The sequence below is a fragment of the Brassica napus genome, chromosome C6 (assembly GCF_020379485.1).
Source record: "Brassica napus cultivar Da-Ae chromosome C6, Da-Ae, whole genome shotgun sequence".
NCBI classification, from domain to species: Eukaryota; Viridiplantae; Streptophyta; class Magnoliopsida; order Brassicales; family Brassicaceae; genus Brassica; species Brassica napus.
Window position 1 is genome coordinate 24,226,437 of NC_063449.1, and position 24,353 is coordinate 24,250,789.

The 24,353-nt window shown below is 30.7% G+C and overlaps 3 protein-coding genes across 3 annotated transcripts; 1 reads left to right on the forward strand and 2 right to left on the reverse strand.

Annotated features, from left to right (window-relative positions):
• The first annotated feature begins 758 nt into the window (after positions 1-758).
• On the forward strand, positions 759-4,803 carry BNAC06G14620D. Its single transcript, XM_013896313.3, has 2 exons — positions 759-3,775; positions 3,876-4,803. Exons 1-2 carry the CDS (start codon positions 3,683-3,685, stop codon positions 4,584-4,586), a joined length of 804 nt encoding a protein of 267 aa, XP_013751767.1. The 5' UTR covers positions 759-3,682; the 3' UTR covers positions 4,587-4,803.
• A 2,160-nt stretch (positions 4,804-6,963) lies between these two features.
• Positions 6,964-9,779, reverse strand: LOC106345462 (cytokinin riboside 5'-monophosphate phosphoribohydrolase LOG4). Its single transcript, XM_013784666.3, has 7 exons — positions 9,529-9,779; positions 9,046-9,143; positions 8,922-8,952; positions 8,500-8,599; positions 7,657-7,727; positions 7,439-7,582; positions 6,964-7,303 (listed from the first exon to the last, which is right to left on the reverse strand). The coding sequence occupies exons 1-7, from the start codon at positions 9,649-9,651 to the stop codon at positions 7,223-7,225; spliced, it is 648 nt and encodes a 215-aa protein (XP_013640120.1). The 5' UTR covers positions 9,652-9,779; the 3' UTR covers positions 6,964-7,222.
• Positions 9,780-20,835: 11,056 nt separating this feature from the next.
• LOC106452455 (29 kDa ribonucleoprotein, chloroplastic) lies at positions 20,836-22,713 on the reverse strand. The gene is made up of 4 exons (XM_013894578.3): positions 22,151-22,713; positions 21,906-22,007; positions 21,181-21,594; positions 20,836-21,090 (listed from the first exon to the last, which is right to left on the reverse strand). The coding sequence occupies exons 1-4, from the start codon at positions 22,529-22,531 to the stop codon at positions 21,025-21,027; spliced, it is 963 nt and encodes a 320-aa protein (XP_013750032.1). The 5' UTR covers positions 22,532-22,713; the 3' UTR covers positions 20,836-21,024.
• Positions 22,714-24,353: the final 1,640 nt, after the last annotated feature.

Consider the following 24,353-nt stretch of genomic DNA (forward strand, 5'->3'; position numbering starts at 1 on the left):
TTAGAGAAATATGTTGGTCCATCTAATTATATAATAAGCTTTTTATTAAACTAACCATAAATTGATTATTAATGTCATTTATTATTTCCTTAAATAAAGATTACGAATTGCCTAATGTGACTAAAATATATATGACAATTAATGATTTTGAATAATAAAGATCTGATAAAAAATAATGTATCTTCTATCAAATTTTTTTAATTTTAAACTATTAAAATAATTTAAAAAAATCACAATAACCGTATTATAAAAATTTAGATTTTTCTGTATATGTTATATTTTGAATTTTAAAAAACGACTATAAATTACTAAAACTATTAAAAGTCTCACATCTAAATTTTGCGATCCATTGTTTAAAATTTTTGTTATGACAAAATACAAATGATTACAAAATCATATAAATAAAAGTCTAATTTAATTAATCATTAAGATTTAAAATATATATGTATATATATCATTCTAAATTTAACTATAAACCATATTGAATAAATAAATATTTTAATTTCAAAATTTACTTTGAATAATTTTTTTTGATAAAAGTTTTGAACTAACATTGAAAATTGTTTTTAAATTATAAATTACTAAAATTATTAATCCCACAATGAAAATTTTGTTATCAGTAATTTAGAGTTTTTGCTACTAAAGATGCGCATGATAAAAAAAAATATATGAGTAGAAAACATCATTTAATAGACATTAATACTAAAAATATACCATGTCTGTTAATATCATTTAAATTTAATTACATATCTTATCAAATTTTTAAAAAAATTGTTTGGATTGATAAAATTGATTTATACGTTCGCACCAATTTAATTATATATGTAATAGTTACTGACTTTAAATTATTCAATATATATTTATTATTTCGTAATATGTAAGAACATATAATACATAAAATAATTTATATATATAATGTTTATCCCGCGCAAGGCGCGGATCTTAATCTAGTATGCATAGTATTTAGGCATCTCCAACTCATAACACTATTTTAGTGTCAAAATTACACTATTTTAGTGCAGTTTTAGCACTAAATATTTTTGACTCTCCAACCACAACACCAAATCTTACACTAAAAAGAATATTCTCCATTACTAAATTATTAAAAAGATTCTTTATTTTTAATATTTTAGTAGAATATTTAATATATTATGACTAACATATATTAACTTATATTAAAATTGTAGTTAAAAATAATATTTCTAATTCACTTTGTAAAACATATTTCTAATTCAAATATGAATATATGACAAAACTATATTAAAATATTATTATGAAAACAAACTCTTACATTAAACAATTAAAAACACATAACAAAAGCCAAATTACATTATACTAAATTTAAGAATTCGAATATTCAGACCACAAATGTTCAATCAATGCATCTCGAAGTTCGAAATGAGCTTCCCGATCTCTGATTTTCTTATGATGAGCTAAAAATTCTTAAAATTGAACATCATCAGCACCTGTCATCTCAACTTCTGCACTTGGAACTTCAACATATTCTTCAATTGTTGCATTTATATCACGTTCATCTTCTATAATCATATTGTGCATTATGATACAACTTGTCATTATATCATGTAACACTTTCTTATTCCATAATCGCGATGGTCCGGCTACAATTGCAAATCTTGATTGCAATACTCCAAAAGCCCGCTCCACGTATTTTCGGCATGATTCTTGCTTCATTGCAAATAATTTTTTTTGGGACCACGTGGATCGTGAATTATTTGGAAGAGTGGACCATTTTGGATATATACCGTCAGCTAGGTAATAACCCATATTATAACTTTTTCCATTTATAACATAATTTGCAGGTGGAGCAGTACCTTCGGCTAGATTAGAGAAAAAATGAGATGCCTCTAGCACATTAATATCGTTATTAGATCCTAGTAGACCAAAATAAGCATGTCAAATCCAAAGATCATAATCAGCTACAGCCTCTAGAATAATGGTAGGAGAACCACTACGACCAGCATATTGTCCCCCCCCCAAGCAGTTGGGCAGTTTTTCCATTTCCAATGCATACAATCTAAACTACCCAACATACCTGGAAATCCTCGGCATTCACCAATATGAAGTATATTAGTCGTGCAACATCATTAGCGTCAGGTGACCGAAGATAACGACCTCCAAATACCTCCACAATAGCACGACAAAATCGTTTTAAACTTTCCAACGCGGTTGACTCTCCTATTTTGATATACTCATCAGTGGAATCCGCTGGTACACCGTACGCCAACATTCGAAACACGGCAGACTGGACAACCCAAGCCTTCCAATTCCATCTTTTCGTTGGACAAAATAATTGTCATGTCTTTGTATAGCTTCATAAATACGAAGAAACAAAGTACGACTCATCCGAAATCTTCGTCGAAACATCATCTCCGGAAACAAAGGATTCTCAGCAAAGTAATCATTGAAGAGATTACGTGAAGCATTCTCCCGATCACAGTTGATAACTATATGACCAGGAATAGATCCTCCATGGGATCCTTCGTTAAAAAGATTTTGAGTGATTAAAAAGTTATTGTTTGCAGTAATTTGACAAACTACTTGCTTTTCAAGATCTTCATAATAACCATTTTTTGAAGATGAAGAAGAAGAAGAAGATATGTGAGATGAGCTACCAAAGGTAAAATTCATCATTTAGTAGAAGAAATTTTAGATGATGATCTTCTTCTCCACCCATGATAGACATTTTATAGGCACTTTGTGGCTTAGCTCCATAACAACACTATTAGAAAAAGACAAATCAATCTAAGCCATTAATTTTTTTATGACAAAGATCTAACCATTGCATTCATTTGTCATTTCATCTCTTATCTCCATGAATACATTAATGAATAAAAATATATATATTATCAAAGCAATTTATGTTTTTGACAAAGATCTAGCCATTGTGTTCACTTGTCATTTCATCTCTTATCTCCATGACTACATTGATAAAGAAAAAAAGAAAATTGAATCAAAGCAATTTATGTTTTTGACAAAGATCTAGCCATTGCATTCACTTGTCATTTCATCTCATATCTCCATAAATATATTAATAAATAAAAAACAAAATATAATAAAGCAATTTATGTTTTTGACAAAGATCTAGCCATTGCATTCACTTGTCATTTCATCTCATATCTCCATAAATACATTAATAAATAAAAACAAAATATAATCAAAGCAATTTATGTTTTTGACAAAGATCTAGTCATTGCATTCACTTGTCATTTCATCTCTTATCTCTATGACTACATTAATAAAGAAAAAAAAAATTTAATCAAAGCAATTTATATTTTTGACAAAGATCTAGTCATTGCATTCACTTGTCATTTCATCTCTCATCTCCATGTCCAAATTATTACAAAAAGACAAATCAATCTAAGCCATTGATTTTCCTCTTTACCTCTCTATATAAATGTATACTAATCTTGAATAATCTACACATCTTCAACTCATTTTCTTACAAGTAATACTTTTTCCTAAAATGACTTCAAGTCGATCTTTGTCATATTCAATTGAAGAATATATGCACTTATGTCATGTCTATCTTGATGTTTCTCAAAATCCAATCATAAGAATAAACCAATCAAAAGATCAGTTTTGAGCAAGAGTTGAAAATGAATATGAGAAGTCAAAAATTTCTAGTCATCAATCAAGACCAAGAAGATCTTTACAAACTCGAATGACAACAATTCTGTCTGCTTTCTCCAAGCTAAGGGGATGTGTTAATCAAATTGAAAATAAGAATCCAAGCGGTGCTTCAGAACAAGACATTGTAAGTATATACATTATTTTTTTGGTTTTTAAATTTTATATATTAATAAATTTATCGTATCTACTTGATTATTTATTTATTTTTTGTTAATTTTAATCAGTTGAACCAAGCAAAGATGTTGCTCATGCAAGATGTCAAATACAGTAGAGGATTCAAATTCGACCATGTATGGCCCATCCTTAAAGGCATAGAAAATTTTGCAAATAACAACACCAATGCATCAAGAACATTCCAAGAAGGAGGTCGTAATGTTACATCATCTCCATCATTTTCAATTGATCTTGAGTCATCTCCATCTCCTGGTATGAATTCATTTGATTTAAATATGAATTCCGAAGAAACCACTTCTAGTTTATCTCCAAGACCGATGGGTATGAAAAAAACTAAGAAAAAACTACAATCTGAGGAGCAATTTAAACAAATGATGGAGCAAAATGATAAGCTTATTAAAGCTATTACTAAAGGCACATCTGAAAGAAATGAAATTCAGAGACAAAAGGTCAAGGTAGCAAAAATGAATGAAGAGAATAAAATATTATTCACAGATCTAAGCTCTATAACTGATCCAGCTTGTCGTATGTATATTGAAAACGAGAGAAAAAGAATTTTGAAGAAAAGAACACAAACAAACCAACCTGAAGAACATGGAGAAGACTCTCAATACCAAAATCATGGATCTCAATATCAAGAATCTCAAGTTCAAGGAGAACAAGTTACCAGTGAAGATCAAATATCACCAAATGATTTAGAAGTTTCTACTCCATATTCTAATTATTTTAATGGGATGAATAATAATTTCCCTAATTATTAGATATTTATCTAGGCTTATGTTTTAAAAGTTCTTTTCTTGTATGCAATTTTTATTTTTTAGTTTTAATATTGCAATTTAAATTTCTTGTGTTTGAATTAAACTTTGCTATGTATTTTTAATCTAGTTTTTAATTTTTTTTCATATCAATTAATATTTTATATTAAATCAATTTTAAAGATAACAAAAGAAATATGGTATATTTATTTTAATTAAAATATCAGATCTAATTAAAAAAATAATGTTGTAACAGAAATATAGTCAAATATAATTAAACAATATTTTTTGGTCAAACAATATTGAAATAAACAGTTTTACAAAAAAAAAAAAAGGTTTTGCCGTTGCCACAGTGTTACACCAAATATGGTGTGACACTGTAGCAAGGAAGGGAATCACACAAAAATGGCGCTGCTTTTGCAGTTTGATTGGAGAGAGAAATCATCAAATACAGCACTATTTTGGCATTTTGCAGTCCCGTTGGACTTGGCCTTAGACCTGTCATTCCGTTTGTATGTTTTTTTTTTAACTGCCTCGGAATTGAACCGGAAATATTTTGGTACGATATGGTTCGGAACTCGGGTTGTTAGATTTTGTTTTTAGGTGTTATTATCTATTCCAAATTGAACCGAACCGAAGCGAAATCAGTTTATGTGGTAAGTTTGGTGTAAAATCCAAATATATATGGACTTTGAGGATCTCACTAAAACAAATAAATGCATATTAGTTAGAGCTGCCTTTTGGTTCATATGGTTTTCCAATAAATGCCACAGAATTGAACCGAAATATATTTTGGTTCACTATGGTTTGGAGTTCGAGTTATTCGGTTTTGGTATTATCTATTTCAAATTGAACCAAAATCAGTTTACATATAAGTATGTGGTTAGTCCGGTGTAAATTCCAAATTCTGGAATGCAAAATTTGATTTATTCGGATTATTTCGGTTAATAAGGTTGCTATGTATAAAACCGATCGATTCTTGAATACCGAGTGAATTTTAAATTTGCTGATCGTTTTAAAGCTTAAACTGAATGTTAATTCGAAAACCGAAAATTTCGGTTCGATCGGTTCGGTTTGTTTCGGTTCTTGCCAAATGCCCAACTCACCAAAGGCTAAGATACGACAGAGATGAGGCAATCTCTCAAAGAGAGCGATGAGACATTTACTGGAGAAGGAAAGTCATATGGATCAAGGTCTTGGATAGAGAGAATCGTTGAGAGTGTAGAAGATCAAGCATATGAGGGAAGGTAAAAGAAAAGCACAATCTAAACAAACGATGATAAAAGAGAACATGAGACCTATAGATAAGCAGAAGAAGGATTCGATGAGAGCAGTTAAAGATGCTCTTTTCTTTGATGTACAATATGCTATCTATAAGCTTAAGAATCTAGAGACTGAGAACTCATCTAGTTCTTCAGAGTTCTGCCATGATCGTGGAGATACAGACGAAGAAGAAGAATCAATCTAATCTCTAACCTGATAGTTTTGATTGTATAATGACACAGAGCATAGAGATTATAGTAAGTCATTACTGTGAATCCTAGTCTTTTGCACACAGCAACTAGTTGTGTGAGTTTAGTTTTAAGTCAGATGTTGTATAGGCAACAAAAGTTGATTCTCTTTTAGTATAAAGATCAAATTTTGATTCCTTTTGTTTGAGATAAAAAGGCCAAAAACATACTTATTCTTGGGTTAGGTTCACCAGCCAATAGTATTTCATTATTTCAAATTCGATATCTTTTAAAAAAGGAAACAAAATATTATCAAGTTATATTATGTTTTTAAAATAAAAAAGTAAAAAAAAAATAGCAGTTACAGAACAAAGAATTAAAAAAAATCTTTTTAACGTCGTCAACAAAACACTAAACCCTAAATCCTAATCCCTAAACCCTAAACCCTTGGGTAAACCTAAACCTTTGGGTAAACCCTAAACCCTTGGGTAAACTCTAAACCCTTGGGTAAACCCTAAACTCTTGGATAAATCCTAAACTCTAAATAAAAACATTGAACCCTAAAACTCTAAACCCTAAATCCTAAACCCTAAACCCTTGAGTGTTTTAATGTTTAGTGATTTTGATTTAGAGTTTAAGATTTATCCTAGAGTTTAAGATTTATCCTAGATTTTAGAGTTTACCCAGGGGTTTAAGGTTTAGGATTTAGGGTTTAGGAATTAGGATTTAGAGTTTAATGTTTTACTGACGACGTTAAGATAATTTTTTTTTTAATTACTACTATTTTTTATTTATTTATTTTTACCTTTTAATTTTAAAAAGATAATATAATTTGACAATATTTTGTTTTTTTTTAAAAGATATCGAATATGAAATAACACAATCCTATTGGTTGGTGAACCTAGAAGCCTAGAGGTTCACCCCAAAAAATAAGTCCAAAAACATTTAACTTCATTGGTTAAGTCACAGAGGAAAGTGACTCATTGAAACATAAACATTTCAGAGTTAATTAAAAAGGGAAGTAGTGAAATTTACACAAATTCATTTCCTACCTCAAGTGGAAATTTTCAGTTTACACCTCCTAATCAAAAGTTTCTAAGATCTTAAAACCATGTTTCCTTCCTGAAAGTGAGATTGTCTTGAAATCTCCTGACATTCAATAATTATAGAGTTATACGATTATAATGATCCTCAGTCTTCAGAGGAGTAGCCAATCCGCTCAATCTCCCAGCAAAGCTTAGATGCAACACTTTCATGGCAAGGTGAATACTCCTGCAAACAGACAACAACAACAACACAGTTTATATGTTTTCAAAACTTCAGAAACCAGTTTCTTTCTTTTTCTTTTTTTGTTTAAAAACCAGTTTCTTTCTTTTGGTTCCATCATATTGCTAATTGTCAGGTTACCTCAAGCTTCTTTACAAGCTCCTTAGCAGTGGGTGCAGAGATTATGATCTGGCGTGCATTGGGACTGATGAATCCTTCCTCAACAGCTTTATCAATGAAAGAGAGCAGAGAGTTGTAGTATCCATCAACATTAAGCAAACCCACCTGCATCAAAACAATGAAGATTAGTTTTTAATGACTTGGGTTTGTAATTATCCACCAAAATTTTGAATCTTTACCGGTTTGTCATGTATCCCAAGTTGGGCCCATGTTATGACCTCCAACAGTTCTTCAAGTGTTCCATACCCACCTGTATTCAGAAGCAGAAAGAGATTATTATCTCTATACATTATTTATTATTATTTTTTTTTATCTCTATACATTATTATTACTATATTATTTGATAAATTCAATGCTTCGTCCTGTTCTCTGACTCTCTGTTTTACATATGGACATGATCACAAAAGCAGGGTCTTATTGAAGAACAAGACCTCCCTGTATGGGCAAAACATGCTTTTTCTAGGACTGTTTTAGGTTTTGTCTTTATACATGAAACAGGTAATAAAAAAAAAAAATTAAAACTTTGGTCACAGTAACACTACCCAACAAGCTATATGGAGTAAGAGATAGGTCTTATTTTCAGTGCGAGATGTGGATGGGTCAAGGCTTCTTTATCTATTTTTTTAAAAAAATTGCCCATATAAAAACTTAAAATCATATACTTTTAAAATTTCAAACTTAAAAGAATGTATACAGCTTGAGTTTGACCAAGAAAACATGTTTTTACCAATGTTTCCTCTTCCATCTTCTTTGGCAATATACTAGTCAAAGAGTTAAAACCCTTTTCGGTGCTCTTTTTTTAATCAGCATTATTCTTCTTCGTTTTAATTGATTTTGCAAAATTAAGAAATTACAAAGCCTAAGAAGATGCTTATTAGATCCTTAAACAAGGCTGTCACTAGACTGTGACAAGTTTTATCTCACATAATCATTACTTGTTTGGAAAACTGACAGATACAAAAACAGATGGGACTTTGAACAACTTCAAGATTCAAGAAAGGTTTTAAAACTTCAATACTAACCTGGTAAGGCAATAAAAGCATCAGAGTGTCTAGCCATCTCTGCTTTTCTTTGATGCATATCTGCAACTGCTCTTACTTCTCCTACTGTTTCACCGGTCAACTGCCAAAAAGAAAACCCCCATTTAACCAATAATCTTGAGACTTTCAATAAAATTAAAAGAAGGAAAGCAAAGCAGCTTTAGACTGTTCTATGACAGAAGCAATGATGACATGTAAGCAAATGGGATTATTTTAAAATTCCTTAAAAGACTTAGCAATCAATCTCTCCATCTCACTCTTTTCTAAGGCAACCATACAAAACTACTGCTTTATATGAAAAAGGTTTGATTTAATGGATAGGAAAGATAATAGTTAAAGAGGATTCAAGAACCAAACTGAAACAGTTTTAAGTTTTTTTTTCTCAGGGCTTATAGCAAGAATACCTCTCTAGGCATGAGTGTCTTGGGAATAACTCTGCAGTAAAATGAGAACAAAAATGAGAAAAATACACTTATTAGTATGTTTTAATCTCAAGTCTCTGATTAAGTAACTGCTTGAAGAGTTTACCCAATAACATGACGGCCACCGTCATGAACAGCTTGTGAAACCAAACCCATCAAACCTATGCTTCCACCTCCATACACTAGATCAATGTTCCTTGAAACCTGTAAAGTCAAACAAAACAGAGATTAATCTTCTCAGTCATTTTTTCTTACTACAGATACGATTGACTAATGAGCTATGAAGAGGAATCAAAACCAAAGATACTCCTATTTGTACAATCATACATATGCAGACATAAAAGATAAATATGATAAAAATGAAAATGAAAATGAAAATGAAAACTGAGCTATCAAAGAAACACAAGTTTCACATATCAACAGTACTTTTAAAGGTTTTAGTACTTGTAAGTTAGTCGCACAAAAAAAAATTACTTGTAAGTTATATAACATGTTAAGTGTTTGTAACAGAACAAAACAGAGGGGAATTTGGTAACCAGAGTATGGAAGCTGTGAAAAGTAAACATAGATCGAGATACGTATGTAATACCAATTCGTTGCCTAAATCCACAGCAGCATCTTGGTAACTACTCTTCTTGCCTTGGCTGCTTCCACAGAACACACAGATTCTTCCAAACTTCGACTTTTGCATGGTTTCAGTGTTCACTTCCATTGATTAAGCAAAGAAAAATCTAATCTATTTGCCCCAAAGAAAACAGAAAGTAAGAAATAGTTTTGGGTTTGCTGACAGTGGTACACACCGTACAAATGTCAAAGAAGAAGCATTATAAATACAGAGTGCGTCTTCTCGCGTCATGCTTATTTATTTATGGGCAATTGTAGTAAATATACCATTTTCAAAGTTTTAGTCACAGAGAATACATCATAATAACTAAAATAATCAAATTGTTTCATTTAATAGTTAAAAAGACCATAATACCATAGATATATAAAAAAATAAAAAATATAAAAATATAAAAATATATAGTTTTAGATTATATGTTTTCAAATTCAAACTTAAAAAAAAAAAAAAATTTGAAATTTTCTTTTTGTAATTCGAAAATACTTTTCGAAACTATTTTAAAAATTTTTATTTTCAAATTTTTAATATTTATTTTATAAAATTTTAAACCTCAATCTCAAATTCTCCCTTAACTATAAACCCTAAAGTTTAAATTAGTTAACCCTAGGAGTATAAATGTATATTTACTTTTGTAATAAAACATTTTGGTCATTTTAATTTTTAGAATCTATATTTATTTATGAAAAAAAAATTTAGTGCTATCCTATGATATTTCTTTCGGTTTATCTTTGGAAATTTCTCAATATTTTTATTAAATAGTTTTCTTTGTATTTTCGGGAATTTTTCACGTGAGAAAATTAAGCGCGCGCGTTGCATCCACCAGCACTTACATTTCATGTTGGCACGCGTGGACCATTTCCTTTTGTTTCTCGTTATTTGTTTTTTTTTCTTCCCTTTATTTTTTGTTTTATTAGCTTTCCTCATTTCCCTTTATGACTGTATTCTAAACATAAAAGTACTGTATGAAACATCTTTGACATCTAATAACTAACTCCAATGATTCTGGAACCGAAAAAATCAAAATGGTATAGATGTTTAGAGAACTTTGGTTGAAAGTTGTATTAAATAACATAAACTAAATAAGAAATTGGTATAGTAATAACTAAAGATTACAAATATGAGAGATGTTTAACATAAAAATGGTTACATAAACAAAAAGTACATATAAGATATACACTAGTCGATAATTCGTGTGCATGTGCGGAAGAGTTTTTTATATTAATGTTTATTCATTAAATAGTTTTAACATTTCGTAACACTACAAACTTTATCGATTGTAATATGACGAGTACAAATATTAGTCTTTTAAATGTAGCATCGTTGTTAAAAAGTTAACGTATTACAACTCATTTTTATTATTTTTAAGAGTTCATATGCACAAAAAGAAAGCATAGTGTGCAGCATGTGGTCATAATGGTTTTGCGGCTGACACAACTCACCAAAATCAGGTAGGCAACATCGATTGTAAAATGACAAAAGGGGATTATGTTTTTGCTCTCAGTTTTTTTACTATTGATTATCCATAAGTGATTTCATTTTCTACCTTTATAAAATTGTATCTAATATAAGTTTTGTTTCTTTTTTAACTTCTTCTGTGAATTCGGTGAATTATATAAGTGTCAATTTAAAATGAATGACATCTGTAAAAATTAATTCCACTCCAGATACATATCTAAAAACAAAATTTTGAAGAAAATTACCGGCAAATTATATTCACAGGTTAGTGTTCAAATCTAATATATCAAGTTATTATATAATATAAGTGCAGACTCGAAATATAAAAATATATGTCTAGTTATATTCACTAGTTCGGTCTAAAAATCATCTAATTGTAGAACAACAAAATAAATTACTTATTTTATTAACCTACGCTTTTGAGGTTTAGTTACTTAAGAGTATACCGATAAAAATAATATAATGCTTTACCATTCAAGTATATGTATACACTAAAAATTGTTTGATTTATTAAATGATAAACCAGAAAACTTACAATAAATAGTTCAAATCTCTCATTCTTACAATTATAATAGCTAGATAGAATATTAATGAGAAACAAACATTAGACGAATGATCAAATCTCTCATTCTTCGAACAAACTCAAAAAGAGGTGATTGAAATCTTGTCATGATATTTCAATAAAAGTTTTTTAAGAATAAAAATCAAGAATAAATTATTTAATCTGAATGAAATAATATATATATATATAATGCTTTCAATATTAAAATTTACTTCGATTTGAAGAAGTGTATTTCTGGGATTGTAAGGATCAAGTAACATACTAGAAACCACATATTTAAAAAATAATTTGTATACATTAAAGTGCATATATTAGAGTAGACACATAAATCAAAACTAATACATTTTGCTTATTTACAATCATGTTTTTGGGTAAAAAAGTCAAAAAATCATTTTATTTACTTTATATGGTATATAATTAAATTTTAGTGATATTGAAATTGATATCTATATATCTATAGTATATTTTAATATAAATATTTATTATTGACACTTTCTACTCATATGATTTTATTAACACTTGTATATTTGCCGTAACAAAAATTTAAACCGTTAATCACAAATTTTTTAATGTGATATTTTTTAATACAAATTTCAAAATTAAAATATTTATATCTCAATAATTTTTCAAAGCAAATTTTGATATCAACATATTTTTATATTTTTATTTAGTATATAAATTAATTTAAATGATATTAATATATATATATATATATATATATATATATATATATATATATATATATATATATATAGATAATATGATACTTCATCTTCATACGATAATGATCATGCATCTTGCTTGAACAAAAAAAAATTAAACCATTGATCAAAAAAATTTCAATGTGAGACTTTTACCATTTTCTCTAATTTATAGTCATTTAAAAAAATTAAAATATAACGTATAAGAAAAATCTAATTTTTATTATATGCTTAATGTGATTGTGTTTTTTATTTAATAATATAAAATTAAACAAAAAAATAGAGAATACAAAAATTGTTATTAAATATGTATTACTCATAATCATTAATTATCATATATATGTTACTCATATTAGATAATTCTGTAGCTTTTATTTAATAAAATAATGAGAATATTATTTTGTACACTACTAATGAGTTTGATAGTTATTTTAATAAAAAAATATAATATATATTTATATAGAACAACTTATTTTTCTAAGGATTCTAAGAATCATCCTAGTGATGATACGTGGTTACGAAAACATATCGTAATGCTCCATGATAAATATATAGAAGATTAAATCTGTACCACGAGTTTTAATAATCTTCTTTAATCAGAAAATTAAGGCTGGTCAAATCATTTTTCTCCAGATTGATTCTATACGGTAGGCCTGGCCGTTTTAACCTGGACCCGAAAACCCGAACCGACCCAAAAATATCCGACTCGGAACTGGACCGAAAATTTATAAGTACTTTTTGGGTCTAAAATTTTTATCCGAAAAGAACCGATCCGAATAGATCTGATCCGATAAGAACCGATTTGTACCCGACTTAAAAACATGTATATCTAAAACTATGATGTTTTTGTGTTCTATTTTATATATATTATTTTATGATTTAGTTGAAATATCTTTTGTTAACAATATTTGTTATTATTTTTTAACATTTTTAAGTAATATGAAGCTTTAAAATGTAAAATTTAGAGTTTAAAAATGTTTTATTTTAATTATTAATAGTTTCATTTAAGTTATTTTGTAAAATTTTAGATATATATGACAACCCGAATCCGATCCGGACCCGATATGGACCCGAAAAATTACGGATATTTTATGGGTATTTTAATTATAGATCCGAGAATAACCGATCTGGACCCGAGAATAACCGACACGAACCGATAATTTCTAAATATGTATTGGGTCTAAATATTTAGGATCCGAAAGATCCGGGCCCGAAAGGAACCGGGTCGAACCGCCCATGCCTAGCCTAGTATTCGGCCAGTTTTCGCTGGCTTTCGAACCTCGGTGTTGTGTTTTTTTTTGTCTTAGAGTTATAATCGAACCGATCTTTGTTCAACTGAATTTTTTGACCTCTTTGATTTTGGTTCCTCTCGGCTTAGCTTGGATCCGTGAAGAAGAGTTGTTACTTGGATCCGTGAATAAGAGTTGTTAAAGCCATATCTTGGATTTTTCGAGGCTTTATTTTTTATAGATCTTTGATGTTTGATTATGCAGGTTTGGCCTTTGTGGTGTGTGATTTGCTCGTCTTCATCCTAGATCTGGCAAATCTTTGGATGTTTCATCATTGCCTCCTACACTCTTGGTTTCAGGTTTTTCTGGTGATCTGTTAATCTAAATGTATGGACGAGGTATGGGTTCTGGTTCTTTAATTGCTTTGGTCCTGTAGAAGAGCATGGTTCATATCCTTTTGAAGACTTGGTCAGTTTCAGTTTCTTTGGCTTTCCGATGAAAGTAGTAAATAGTGTTTCCGCTTGCTTCCTTTTTGTCAGTAGTTTGGGCGAGGATTTAGCTCTTTTCAAGCTTATTTTCTGGTTCCCTTTTATCTGATTTGTGTTGAAACTATTCAGAGTGTTGGGTCTTTTGGTTGCCTATCTTAGTAAAGATCGGTTCTTTTGTTCATTGTCTGTCTGTGTTGAAGCTTTAGTTTTCTCGTGTTTGGGGTTTTGTCTCTGGAGGTCTAAGATCTACCGGCATCTGTATCTTAACATCGTATCTCACTTTGTATCTTTCCATGAATGAATTAATGAAATCGTTATTGTTTAATAAAATAAAACATCTTTCCATGAATGAATTAATGAAATCGTTATTGTTCAAAAATTCTCGCAGAAAACTAAATCTCATAGTAAATGTAAGTAATCGAGTAACGTGTTGAAATTTAGTTTTCTGTGAGAATTTTTTATTAACGGGTTGGTTAAAGAAATTTTTTATCTACAATAAATGTAAATATACATATATATATATTAAAGAATGTAGACATTTTATTTAAAAACTGCATACTTGAAAAGGAAATATTCCTTGCATTCATTATATATTCTTCATAATGATATCTAAATTTGTTGTGCTAAAAAGAATATAGGAAGTAACAAAGAAAACATCTTTAGATTAAATAAACTGATTAGATATAAAGCTACTTCACTTTTTGATTCCCTTTTATAAGAAACAGAACAAAATTTTCATTTTTGACGATGAAATTAGAAATCAAAATTTCATTATCATTTGTCTACATATATCTGGATTCTGGACAATAAGATGGGTCCAAACATAATTTACTTTATCTCTTTAATATTTAAATGAAAGTGTGATCAAGTAATGGACGGATATGTAAAATATGCGCGCGCGCGCGCATATATATATATATATATATTTTGTCGTCTCATATATATATAGTATTGTAAACTCTTAAGGCTCCGAATGGTAGATTAAGCGGTGCGGGACAAGCGAATTAGATACAGCGGTACGGTTTAACTGCGGTTTTTATGTACTGCGGAACAATTGCGGTTTGTATAAAATTAGCGGTTCAAAATAAAATATGAATGGTGACTGCGGGATTACTGCGGGACAACTGCGGAATATATTTAATATATTTATATTTTAAAAATTAATAAATCAGTGATATTAATTTAATTTAATATATTTATTTATTTTAAATTATATATATATATATGAAATTAAATTTAATATACTATTGTTGAGATTTTATAGTCAATTTCTTATTTTATTTTAAAAATTATAATTGTGTTAGTTGTTGTTTAAACAAAATTAAATAAATTAAAATATTTATTATATTTTACCAACAAAATTTTAAAACTAATACATAATGGAAATTTTTTAACATAACTTATTTTATTAATTAAATAATATACATTTTTTAAAAACATAATTAAATAATTTTTATAATATTTTATTATAGTTCCTAAATATTATAATTTATTTGATGAATAAAATTCTTTTTTGACAAAATTAATTAATCACCCAACCAATACACATTAAACATCAGTTTTTGTATATTATATAAATACAGTATCAATGAATGTATAGTGTTCTTTCTATTATAAAAATAAATTTATCTGTAGCTTTTTATGTCTAATCACCCTAATTGCTTTCTTTTCAGAAGAAGGTGTGGTCCAAGACCAATTACTTCCCGCACTCTTCCCGCACCAGTACTTTCTGTTTTTTGTTTATTTAATTTTAAAACAATATAAAAGCAAAAGAACTTAATTGAATGGTAACAGCTTGTATGTCCCGCAGTGCATTCTTTGGGTTCCGCTCAAAACATTCATAGCCTTAGTGATGATAATGTCTGGTTGTGGTTATGGAGCACCGTGCCATTGATGATTGAAATACGAAACACAAAGTAATCGAGTTATGGTTTTTATTCTCCGTGGTCTCATTCACTCTCCCTATGTAGTCAAACTCCTTATTCTATCTCTTTGTTCTAAGCATCAAACATAGAGTATTTTCATACCTTTCCCCTACCTTTTTTTTTGTTTTACACATATCCTTGTTCATGTGGATAAGGGATATCTAACTCACGGCCATGCATCTACTCCACATATAGCTGCAAAAAGAGCACGCATTGTAAAATATATAAATAATAATCCAATACAATGATAGATAACACAATAGTATAATATACGGAAGATTTTAATTATGAAATGGTACGCTACACAGCTTATTCAAGTATGGACTAGGGAACTATATAGCTATAAACCAAGCGCCTGTGGTCGAGTGGCGCGAGGCGAATTCGTTGGTCCTAAGGGCCGCGGGTTCGATCTTCCCCCTCAGATATGTCCAAGTGTTTGGCCAGGCAATTGGGTATCAAATTCCCATAGTAACAAATGGGCTGCCTCGCGCCGAGGGGTTAGTCCTCTGGGGGTTAAGATCCCTCCAGGTTAATCAAAAAAAAAAAAAAAAAAAAACTATATAGCTATATTATTCAGTGTGCTATTTAAATGTTGTTTTTCGTGGACAGTTAACCCCATTCTATGAAGTATATACTTATTTATATACGTGCGATAACAAATTATAATATTAAACAAAAAGGAATGGCAATCCCAAGAACTCAGTGAAACCTGCCCCAATAGATTATAGTATGTTGTGGGTTTAGAGATTATAAACATATACTTAATTACTTCTTGAAGCCATTAATTTGTATTTGTATTTGCATGCTTGCATGCGTATTTAACTCTTTTGTTTTGTTTTCTTATTGTACCCCACATTCCTCTTGAGATTCTCACTTTCCAAGCTAACTTAATAATAATCGACCATGATGAATTTTTCAAACAACATAATTAGCTCATTCTCGATGTATTCATTATTCAACACCTATTTGTGACAAAAATAGCATACAAAGAGATTTTGTTTTTCAAAATAGTACTAATTGAAAGATTAAATAACTAAATTATCCTAACAACAGACTTCAGAATGAAGCCCTTTCCAACTTATGTTAAGTTTTTTCCTTAAGATCATAGTGTTGGTGTTTGTGCTTATTTTCTGGTCTTTCATTTGGTCGTGTATTTTGTACCTTTTGAACTTCATTTTCTTAATTGAGTTCGGACGTTTAAAAAACAATCCCGTACTAAACCTTAATCACCAGGGCGGACTTAAAGTATTAATGGGCCTTTGGGCAAAAAAAAATTAGGTTTTTTTTACAGGTATCTATAAACAACTTAAAATTTTTGGACTCCTATCCGTAATTATTTTTAAAAATTATGGACCTTTTTTTTAATATTTGTTGGTTAAAAAATGTTTGGACCCTGGAGCCCATGTCCCCTTGTCCCATGCCCTAAGCCGGCCTTGTTAATTTCTAAACCCACATTCAAATATAAAATAATAATAAATATTTTTAATTAGTTTTTTTTATTCCATATTGTGTGCTATTTTGGAATAAAAGAATATTTTAATGCTATTTTGGGTGTTTTTAAATCTCAAATATGGTTGTGGATAATTAGAAAAAATGATTCGCTTCCAGTTTGAATTTACAACCAAATTTCTCTTTGGATAAAAAATAATTATGTTGCTCTGTTAATTTATTTCACAAAGAGTTAAACCGAAGTAAAAGTAGTTTTGTTAACAATGTATATAACATGGGTAAGTTGCGGTGAGAAGATGACAGGGAAGTGATCGGAATATCATTTCCAAAAAAAACTTGTAAAATATATAGAGATATAGTCAGCTTAAAATAGTGCTCTCACACTATATCACAAGCTTGCTTCTACATATGATTAAGTTAAATATGCATAGATTGAGTTGGTTATGGAATTGATTTTTATATAATGTAGACAAAAGGAATATGAGTTTTTTTTGTGCACAAAGGGAAATGAGTTAAAAAGGAAGAAAATGCCTGACTTGTAGGCAAGAAGAGTAGTGGAAGTATGATGGAGAAAGAGCAAAGTGGCATTTATTATTTTTGTGTTCTTCATTTTTGAGACATAATCTTCCATTAGTTCACTTCAATGTTCCTTCTCTGCTTTCGGTTATTGCTATGTCCTATTTGTTTTTTACTTTCGTTCATTTTTTTGTTTCCTTCTTAAGACCAATCACGTTGAAGTTACTCTTCGTCACGTGACGTCCGCAAAATATATACAGGGTTTTGACATTAATTTAGCATTATCCTATTAGTCTAGTGATAAAAAATTCCTTTTTTTAATCTCAACCGTCAAATAAATCGAAATTGCAATAAACTAGTTATTTTTCTATATACACAAAATATATTAAACACATCAATACAACTAGAGTCACCCAAAAAAAGCAATCAATAAATCACATGGGTCAGCCATATTTCGTTTCTAAGAGCATCTCCAAAGAAACACTTTTGAAGTTTCTAAAACTTTATATTTGAAGTTTAGATGTATTGTTTTTCAAAAGCAAAACTTCAAACTTAACTTCAAAACTATTTGTATTTTATACTATGGTCCTTATATTTGTCATAATTAATTTAAATTCAAAAAACCTTTATTAACACATATATAAAAATATTACAATAATATTAATTAGTAAAATATTTTATTAAAATATAAAATTTTAAATAGAAATGACATAATTAATATTAAAATTTAAGCAAAATATCATAATATTCTGTCAAATTATATGATCATATAGTGCACTTTCAAGTAAAAATGACTCTTTTTATTTTTAATTTATAGACTACGAGCTAAAAATTGTTGAAAATAGGTGATATTAATACTTGTAAATACATTAAATATGAAAAAGAAAGTAAAAGAGAAAAATAAATATTGGTAAAAGACTTAACTTCTATCGACGATATTAATACTCGTGAATACATTCGATCTGAACAAGAAAGAATCGTACGAAAATACATCAAAAAAACAACAACAACAACCATCTTCGGTTACACAAAATTTCTTTGGACAATATTTTGGAGATTTAGAGGTTCCAGATCAAATTTACTTGACTATTAGTGTTGTTGAAATATTTTTTTTCTTTTTGTAATAGGTATGTCTTCATGTAATTTTTTTAAAGTTTTTTTGTTAAGTTTCTTTTGCATATGGTTATTGTCTAAATATAGTTTAAAATATTTTAAATATTATTTTAAAGTTTAATTTAATTTATGTGTAAAACTTAAATTTGTAAAACAATTGAAATATTTTTGAGATATAAAAATTTTAAGGATTAAAACGATAAACGAGAAAATATTTTAAAATCATAAATGTGATATATAATTGTAGGGACCAAAATGCAAAAAAAAAATATGAAACTTCAAATTTGAAGTTTTGAGTAGTGAAACTTCAAATATAGAGTTTCACTCTTCAAAATTTCAAATTTGAAGTTTTGAAGTTTCTTTTTGGAGAGCCAAAAACATCATATTTGAAGTTATAGAGTGTCTTTTGGAGATGCTCTAAGTCGAATGAATTCGGTGAAAAAATAAATAGATTAAACATGTTTCTATTCAGTGGCCGAGCCACTTTAGAACATCTACGACCAATTGCTATTTCTACTTCTAAATATTATAACAGAAAAAAGATGTTCCAATCCATTTTTATTTAAAAATAAAAAAAAAAATTGCTATTTTTTTCTAAATATGGAAGCAAAAATAACATTTTTCTATTAAAGAGTCATACTTTTATTTATAAGATAATTCTTTACTTTTTAAAAACTTTTATAGTTATAACCAAAACAACTATTTTTAGAAAACACGGTTTTTATAAACATTGAATCACACTTTTATTTATGTAATAGTCTTTTAAAGAAACAATACTTAAAACAAAATCATAACTTATGAAAATTTGTAAAAGTTAAAAGCACATAAGGTTAATTATCAACTTTCATAAATAAAAATATTTTTTAAAAATTTAAATAGAATATTTTGAGAATATTTATTTTTAGAAATAAAAATAGAAGAATACATTGGAAAAAAACATATTTCTATTTTAGAATTAATTTATTTTAGAGATAAAAATAGGAGAATACACCGAAAATGGTCTATAGTCAAAGAGGACATCTGACCCATATCAAATCTAAAAAATCTTAACTATAGGCTTAATATCTCATGTCTTGTTGTAGTCTGATGGTAAAAATCTTCTTTTATGACCCTATGTCTTGATTTCAACTCTCCCATTTATCATTTTAACTATATATTAAATGAATATTGATCCACGTAAAACTTAAACCTAGCTTCGCCACTGTTTCTATTTACAGCTAAAGATTGGTTTTGAGAGAGAGAGAGAGAGAGAGAGAGAGAGAGAGAGAGAGAGGGAGAGAGAGAGAGAGAGAGAGAGAGAGAGAGAGAGAGAGAAGCCTAACTCTTATTGGAATAACAAAGAAAAAAAGAACAACCAATCAATAGAGAGGAATGTAAATGAAGGAAATTTCTTAAAAACACTTCTGATTTATTACAATTGAGTCAATTGACATAAGCCTGACAGAAAAGCAGAAGTACTCAGGTCGCTAATTTTGTGTTCACACATAATATTAGGTAGTAATGAATTTTCGTAATCTATTTATTTGCTGGTACTGTTAACGTCTATGTTTCTAGCGGTCGAACCGTTCACTTGTGAGTTTTTGAGGCCATGACACTTGACTGGTTGAAAAAGTGTTACTATCTACACTCAAATGTGTCTACTCTCTGTGTTGTCCGTGGCACAAGACTTAATCAATCTATAAACTGTCGCTTAGGCCCATTTTCATAAAACTGGGATCGAATGTGTAATGTATTAGGAAAATTGTTTACTTTTTCTTTCAAGAGAAGAAAATAAAAAGCATTGAATAATGAACAGACCCTAGTCTGCACGGGTACTTGGGCTTTGCCCACACCATAAGGATGAAAGAAAGATGTAATATATAAGAAAAAGACAAAGTCCAAAACCCTAGTCTGTAAAGATAAAGGCAAAACATTCAAAGCCCATAACGAACCAAAAGTGAAATAAAGAAACAAAAGCCCAAACATAAATAGCTTGTCGTCAGTCAAGATGAGCTACACCTCCAGAACATGAAGTTGCATGTTCACTCAAAATTGGCGCCTTGGTGGTCTAGCCTCAGCCTCTGAGACTCTAATCTGTCTTCCATCCAAATCCTTTATAGAAGAAGCCCAACAAAAAAAAGTGTTATCAGAGAATGTTTGCTCGCAAGTACTACTGATCAAAACAAAATGATGATTACTCACAGCTCCATTCAAAGAATTGATGGCTCTTGTGACCTCTTGAGGAGAACCGAGTGTCACAAACCCAAAACCCTTGGATCGACCAGTGTCCCTGTCGTAAATGACCCTGGCCTCTACAACCTTTCCTTGCTGGCTAAACAAGCTCTCAAGAGCCATGTCATCCACACCCCACGAAAGGTTGCCCACATAAACACGGTCTGATGAACCTGATCCCGAACCTGACCCAGAACCGTAGCTGGAGCGCTCAGAACCGTAGCCAGAACGTCCTGAACGTTGAGAACCGTAACCGGAACGTTCAGAGCCGTAACTGGAACGTTCTGAACCGTAACCACCACTTCTTGGTCCTCTGGAGAATGATTCCTCCCTCTTCGGTGGAGGAGGGCCAGCGTTAACCCTCAAGGGTCTGCCTTCAAATTCCTGCAATGTTCATGTCCACATCATTAGCAAAAACAACCACAAAATCTAAAAGATCAAACTGCAAGATACAAACAGTAAGCCTGTAGTGCAAAGAAACAAAGGTTCAACGACTGTCTCAGCAACTCAAATCCCCAAATGAGAAACAAGAACGATCACATAAGTAACAGCATTTCATAAAACATGAGAAAAAAAGAAATCAGAGACACCAAATAACATTATTACACACAAGCCAGGAACAAGAACATACACAGACAAAGATAATGTATAACAACAAGCAAAGATACAATAAAGAAGAGGAGTAATCTCCTTACATAGCCATTGAACTGTTGAGCTGCGGCCTCAACTTCCGCTGCAGTGGACATTGTCACAAACCCAAAACCTCTGCTTCGGCCAGTAGCTTTGTCATAGATAACCTACAAAGCCAACCCATTTCATCACAATCAAACATCATATCATCAAAAGACTCAGAACCCATTTTCAAGAAGCTAATGGGCAATCTCTACTTCATCAGCAAAACTATAAAGCACCAAACTTTAGGAAGAGAATCAGTTCTTACCTCAACCATCTCAACGGTACCGGCGCTCTCAAAGAGTTGAGCGAGCTGGGCGCTATCGACATCGAAGGAAAGGTTACCGACGAAGAGCTTGAGGTCAGCAGAGAAGGAGCTGCGCTCCTGCGGCGGGGAGTCGTCGTCAGCGAACATGTCGTCTTCCTCCACCTCGAAATCGGAGGAGACGGCGACGTGTGTGACGAAACGAGATGGGTATTGGGCGGGTGAGGAGGAGCATTTGACGGCGGAGAAAGAGAGGGAGTGGAGTTTGAAGGAGAGTGAAGGAGGTAAGGCGGAGACGGAGACGGAGGCGGAGCGGGAAACGCAGAGAGGAAGGGATTTAGGATTGAAGAAAGAGAGGGAAACGGAAGAAGCGGAGGCAGACATTGCTAAAGGCTAAAGCTTTATCCCTCTCTCTCGATGTGCTTTCGGAAAGGGGATAAGGTTTAAGGGTTCTGCTACAGATTGGAGTGTGGAGAAAATAAAGGAGACGAGTCTGAGATATTTATCCCCAATAATGAATCTCTCTCCTTTTTTTTCTCACATATGAGCTCCTCCTAGACTCTCCACTTTGGACTAAAAAAATCATCCAATAAAAGATTTATATTTTGCCATGTCATATCCATTGATTATCTGAATCCTTAAAGCATGATTAACCCATGGTTCTTAGGACGGAGTTCTTAGCGAAAGTTAAGAAACTGTTTCTTAACTTTTAACTAAAAAAGCTAAGAACCGGTTCTTAAATAAGGACTTTAAGAACCAGTTCTTACCTTTTTTAGTTAAAAGTTAAGAAACAGTATCTTAACTTCCGGTAAGAACCCCACTCTAAGAACCCCGGGTTAATCATGGTCTTATAATCCTATACCCACGTTTTGGACAGGTCTGTCTTTTGGTCCAATCAATAATCCACAGCAAAGCTTCTAAAACAGAACACTTCACCTTCATCGTTCTACTCAGAGAAACTCAGGCGTCTCTCAATAGCTCCGTTTCTCACCATTAAAGTCGACCTCCAACCACTATTTCTCATTAAATCTTCTTTTTCACTCAAGAAATGGAAGCGTTCCAGCTCCCTTTGTTTCTCAGCTTATATTAATCCGTATTTGTATCTCTGTTCCACACAAACATCACGCAAACTGACAAAACCACATAGAAATGTCAACCATATCCATGGAATCCACCAGAAAGGCTGCAATGACTCAGTTTTTCAACGATGTCTCTCCAGGCTTCTCGGAATTGGATTTGTGTTTCCGTTTAATCCATCTATGGGAAGCAAGAAACACAACGAAAGGGGCATGATTATTGGGTTAAAACTGCTCCTCATCAGTGAGCAGGTATGCAATCTTATTTCAAATAAAATTATTTGTTTCCCTGAAATTTAAATTCAACATTCCATATGACTGTCTAATATCTTTTACGAACGTTATACCAGAGTTCATCTCATCTAACCATGATGCTTGATACCACACAAAACTAAAGCCACTTCCAAAATGCTATGCCACCGCATCGATGGATAAGTGTATTGGTCTTGATTGTTGAGTCCTCATCACTATCACCAGAAGAAGACCCTAGAACTGATGAAACCGTCAGCTGTTTTTGTTTTCAATCTGGTCAGCTCATTTTTTCCTGCACTATATTAATTAGTTAATAAATAATACAATCAAGCGAGATTGGCGAGAAAAAGATTTTTGGAAGCTAAACATGAAACTTGAATTTCATGTGAGCAGTCATAATATGTGCAGTGGAAACTATATCTTTGTATATAGGTTCAAGAAACCGAAGAGTTATGGTGATGATTACTATTGGTAAGAAGGAGACCAATTCCACATTACAGCTCAGAACAATCTGGTCAAATCAACTGATTATGATTAACACTCGTGAAGACGTAAGTCTGTGTTTGTCTTCTTTGTATTTGAATTCACTTACGTGATCTAATTTCCATACTTTCCATATTTTTCTTTCTTTGAGCGATTTAGTTTTTTTTACAGGTACTTGTGTCGAATCTTTGGAGAACCTTCCGGGATCCGGATCATCAACATCATCTTCAAGAAAAAAGGGTCTGCAAATCAGCGTCACAATTTCTATTCGATTTATATACATGTCTTTACTGGCTATCTAAATGAACTACCTCAGTTTCTGATTATAAATGGTGAGCTCTCTGTGACGACCAAAAAATGATCACAAGCTACTCTTTTTAAAAACATTCTTTATA

What these genes read in the sequence shown, in the direction of transcription:
- BNAC06G14620D (XM_013896313.3), top strand. Translation starts at nt 3,683, where the DNA reads ATGACAACAATTCTGTCTGCTTTCTCCAAGCTAAGGGGATGTGTTAAT. An exon ending in GTGCTTCAGAACAAGACATT is followed by an intron (nt 3,776 to 3,875) that starts GTAAGTATATAC and finishes AATTTTAATCAG; the next exon opens with TTGAACCAAGCAAAGATGTT.
- LOC106345462 (XM_013784666.3), bottom strand. Translation starts at nt 9,651, where the DNA reads ATGGAAGTGAACACTGAAACCATGCAAAAGTCGAAGTTTGGAAGAATC. An exon ending in TGGATTTAGGCAACGAATTG is followed by an intron (nt 9,144 to 9,528) that starts GTATTACATACG and finishes TTGACTTTACAG; the next exon opens with GTTTCAAGGAACATTGATCT. An exon ending in TTGGGATACATGACAAACCG is followed by an intron (nt 7,583 to 7,656) that starts GTAAAGATTCAA and finishes GTTTTGATGCAG; the next exon opens with GTGGGTTTGCTTAATGTTGA.
- LOC106452455 (XM_013894578.3), bottom strand. Translation starts at nt 22,531, where the DNA reads ATGTCTGCCTCCGCTTCTTCCGTTTCCCTCTCTTTCTTCAATCCTAAA. An exon ending in GTACCGTTGAGATGGTTGAG is followed by an intron (nt 22,008 to 22,150) that starts GTAAGAACTGAT and finishes TTGGCTTTGTAG; the next exon opens with GTTATCTATGACAAAGCTAC. An exon ending in TCAATTCTTTGAATGGAGCT is followed by an intron (nt 21,091 to 21,180) that starts GTGAGTAATCAT and finishes TCTTCTATAAAG; the next exon opens with GATTTGGATGGAAGACAGAT.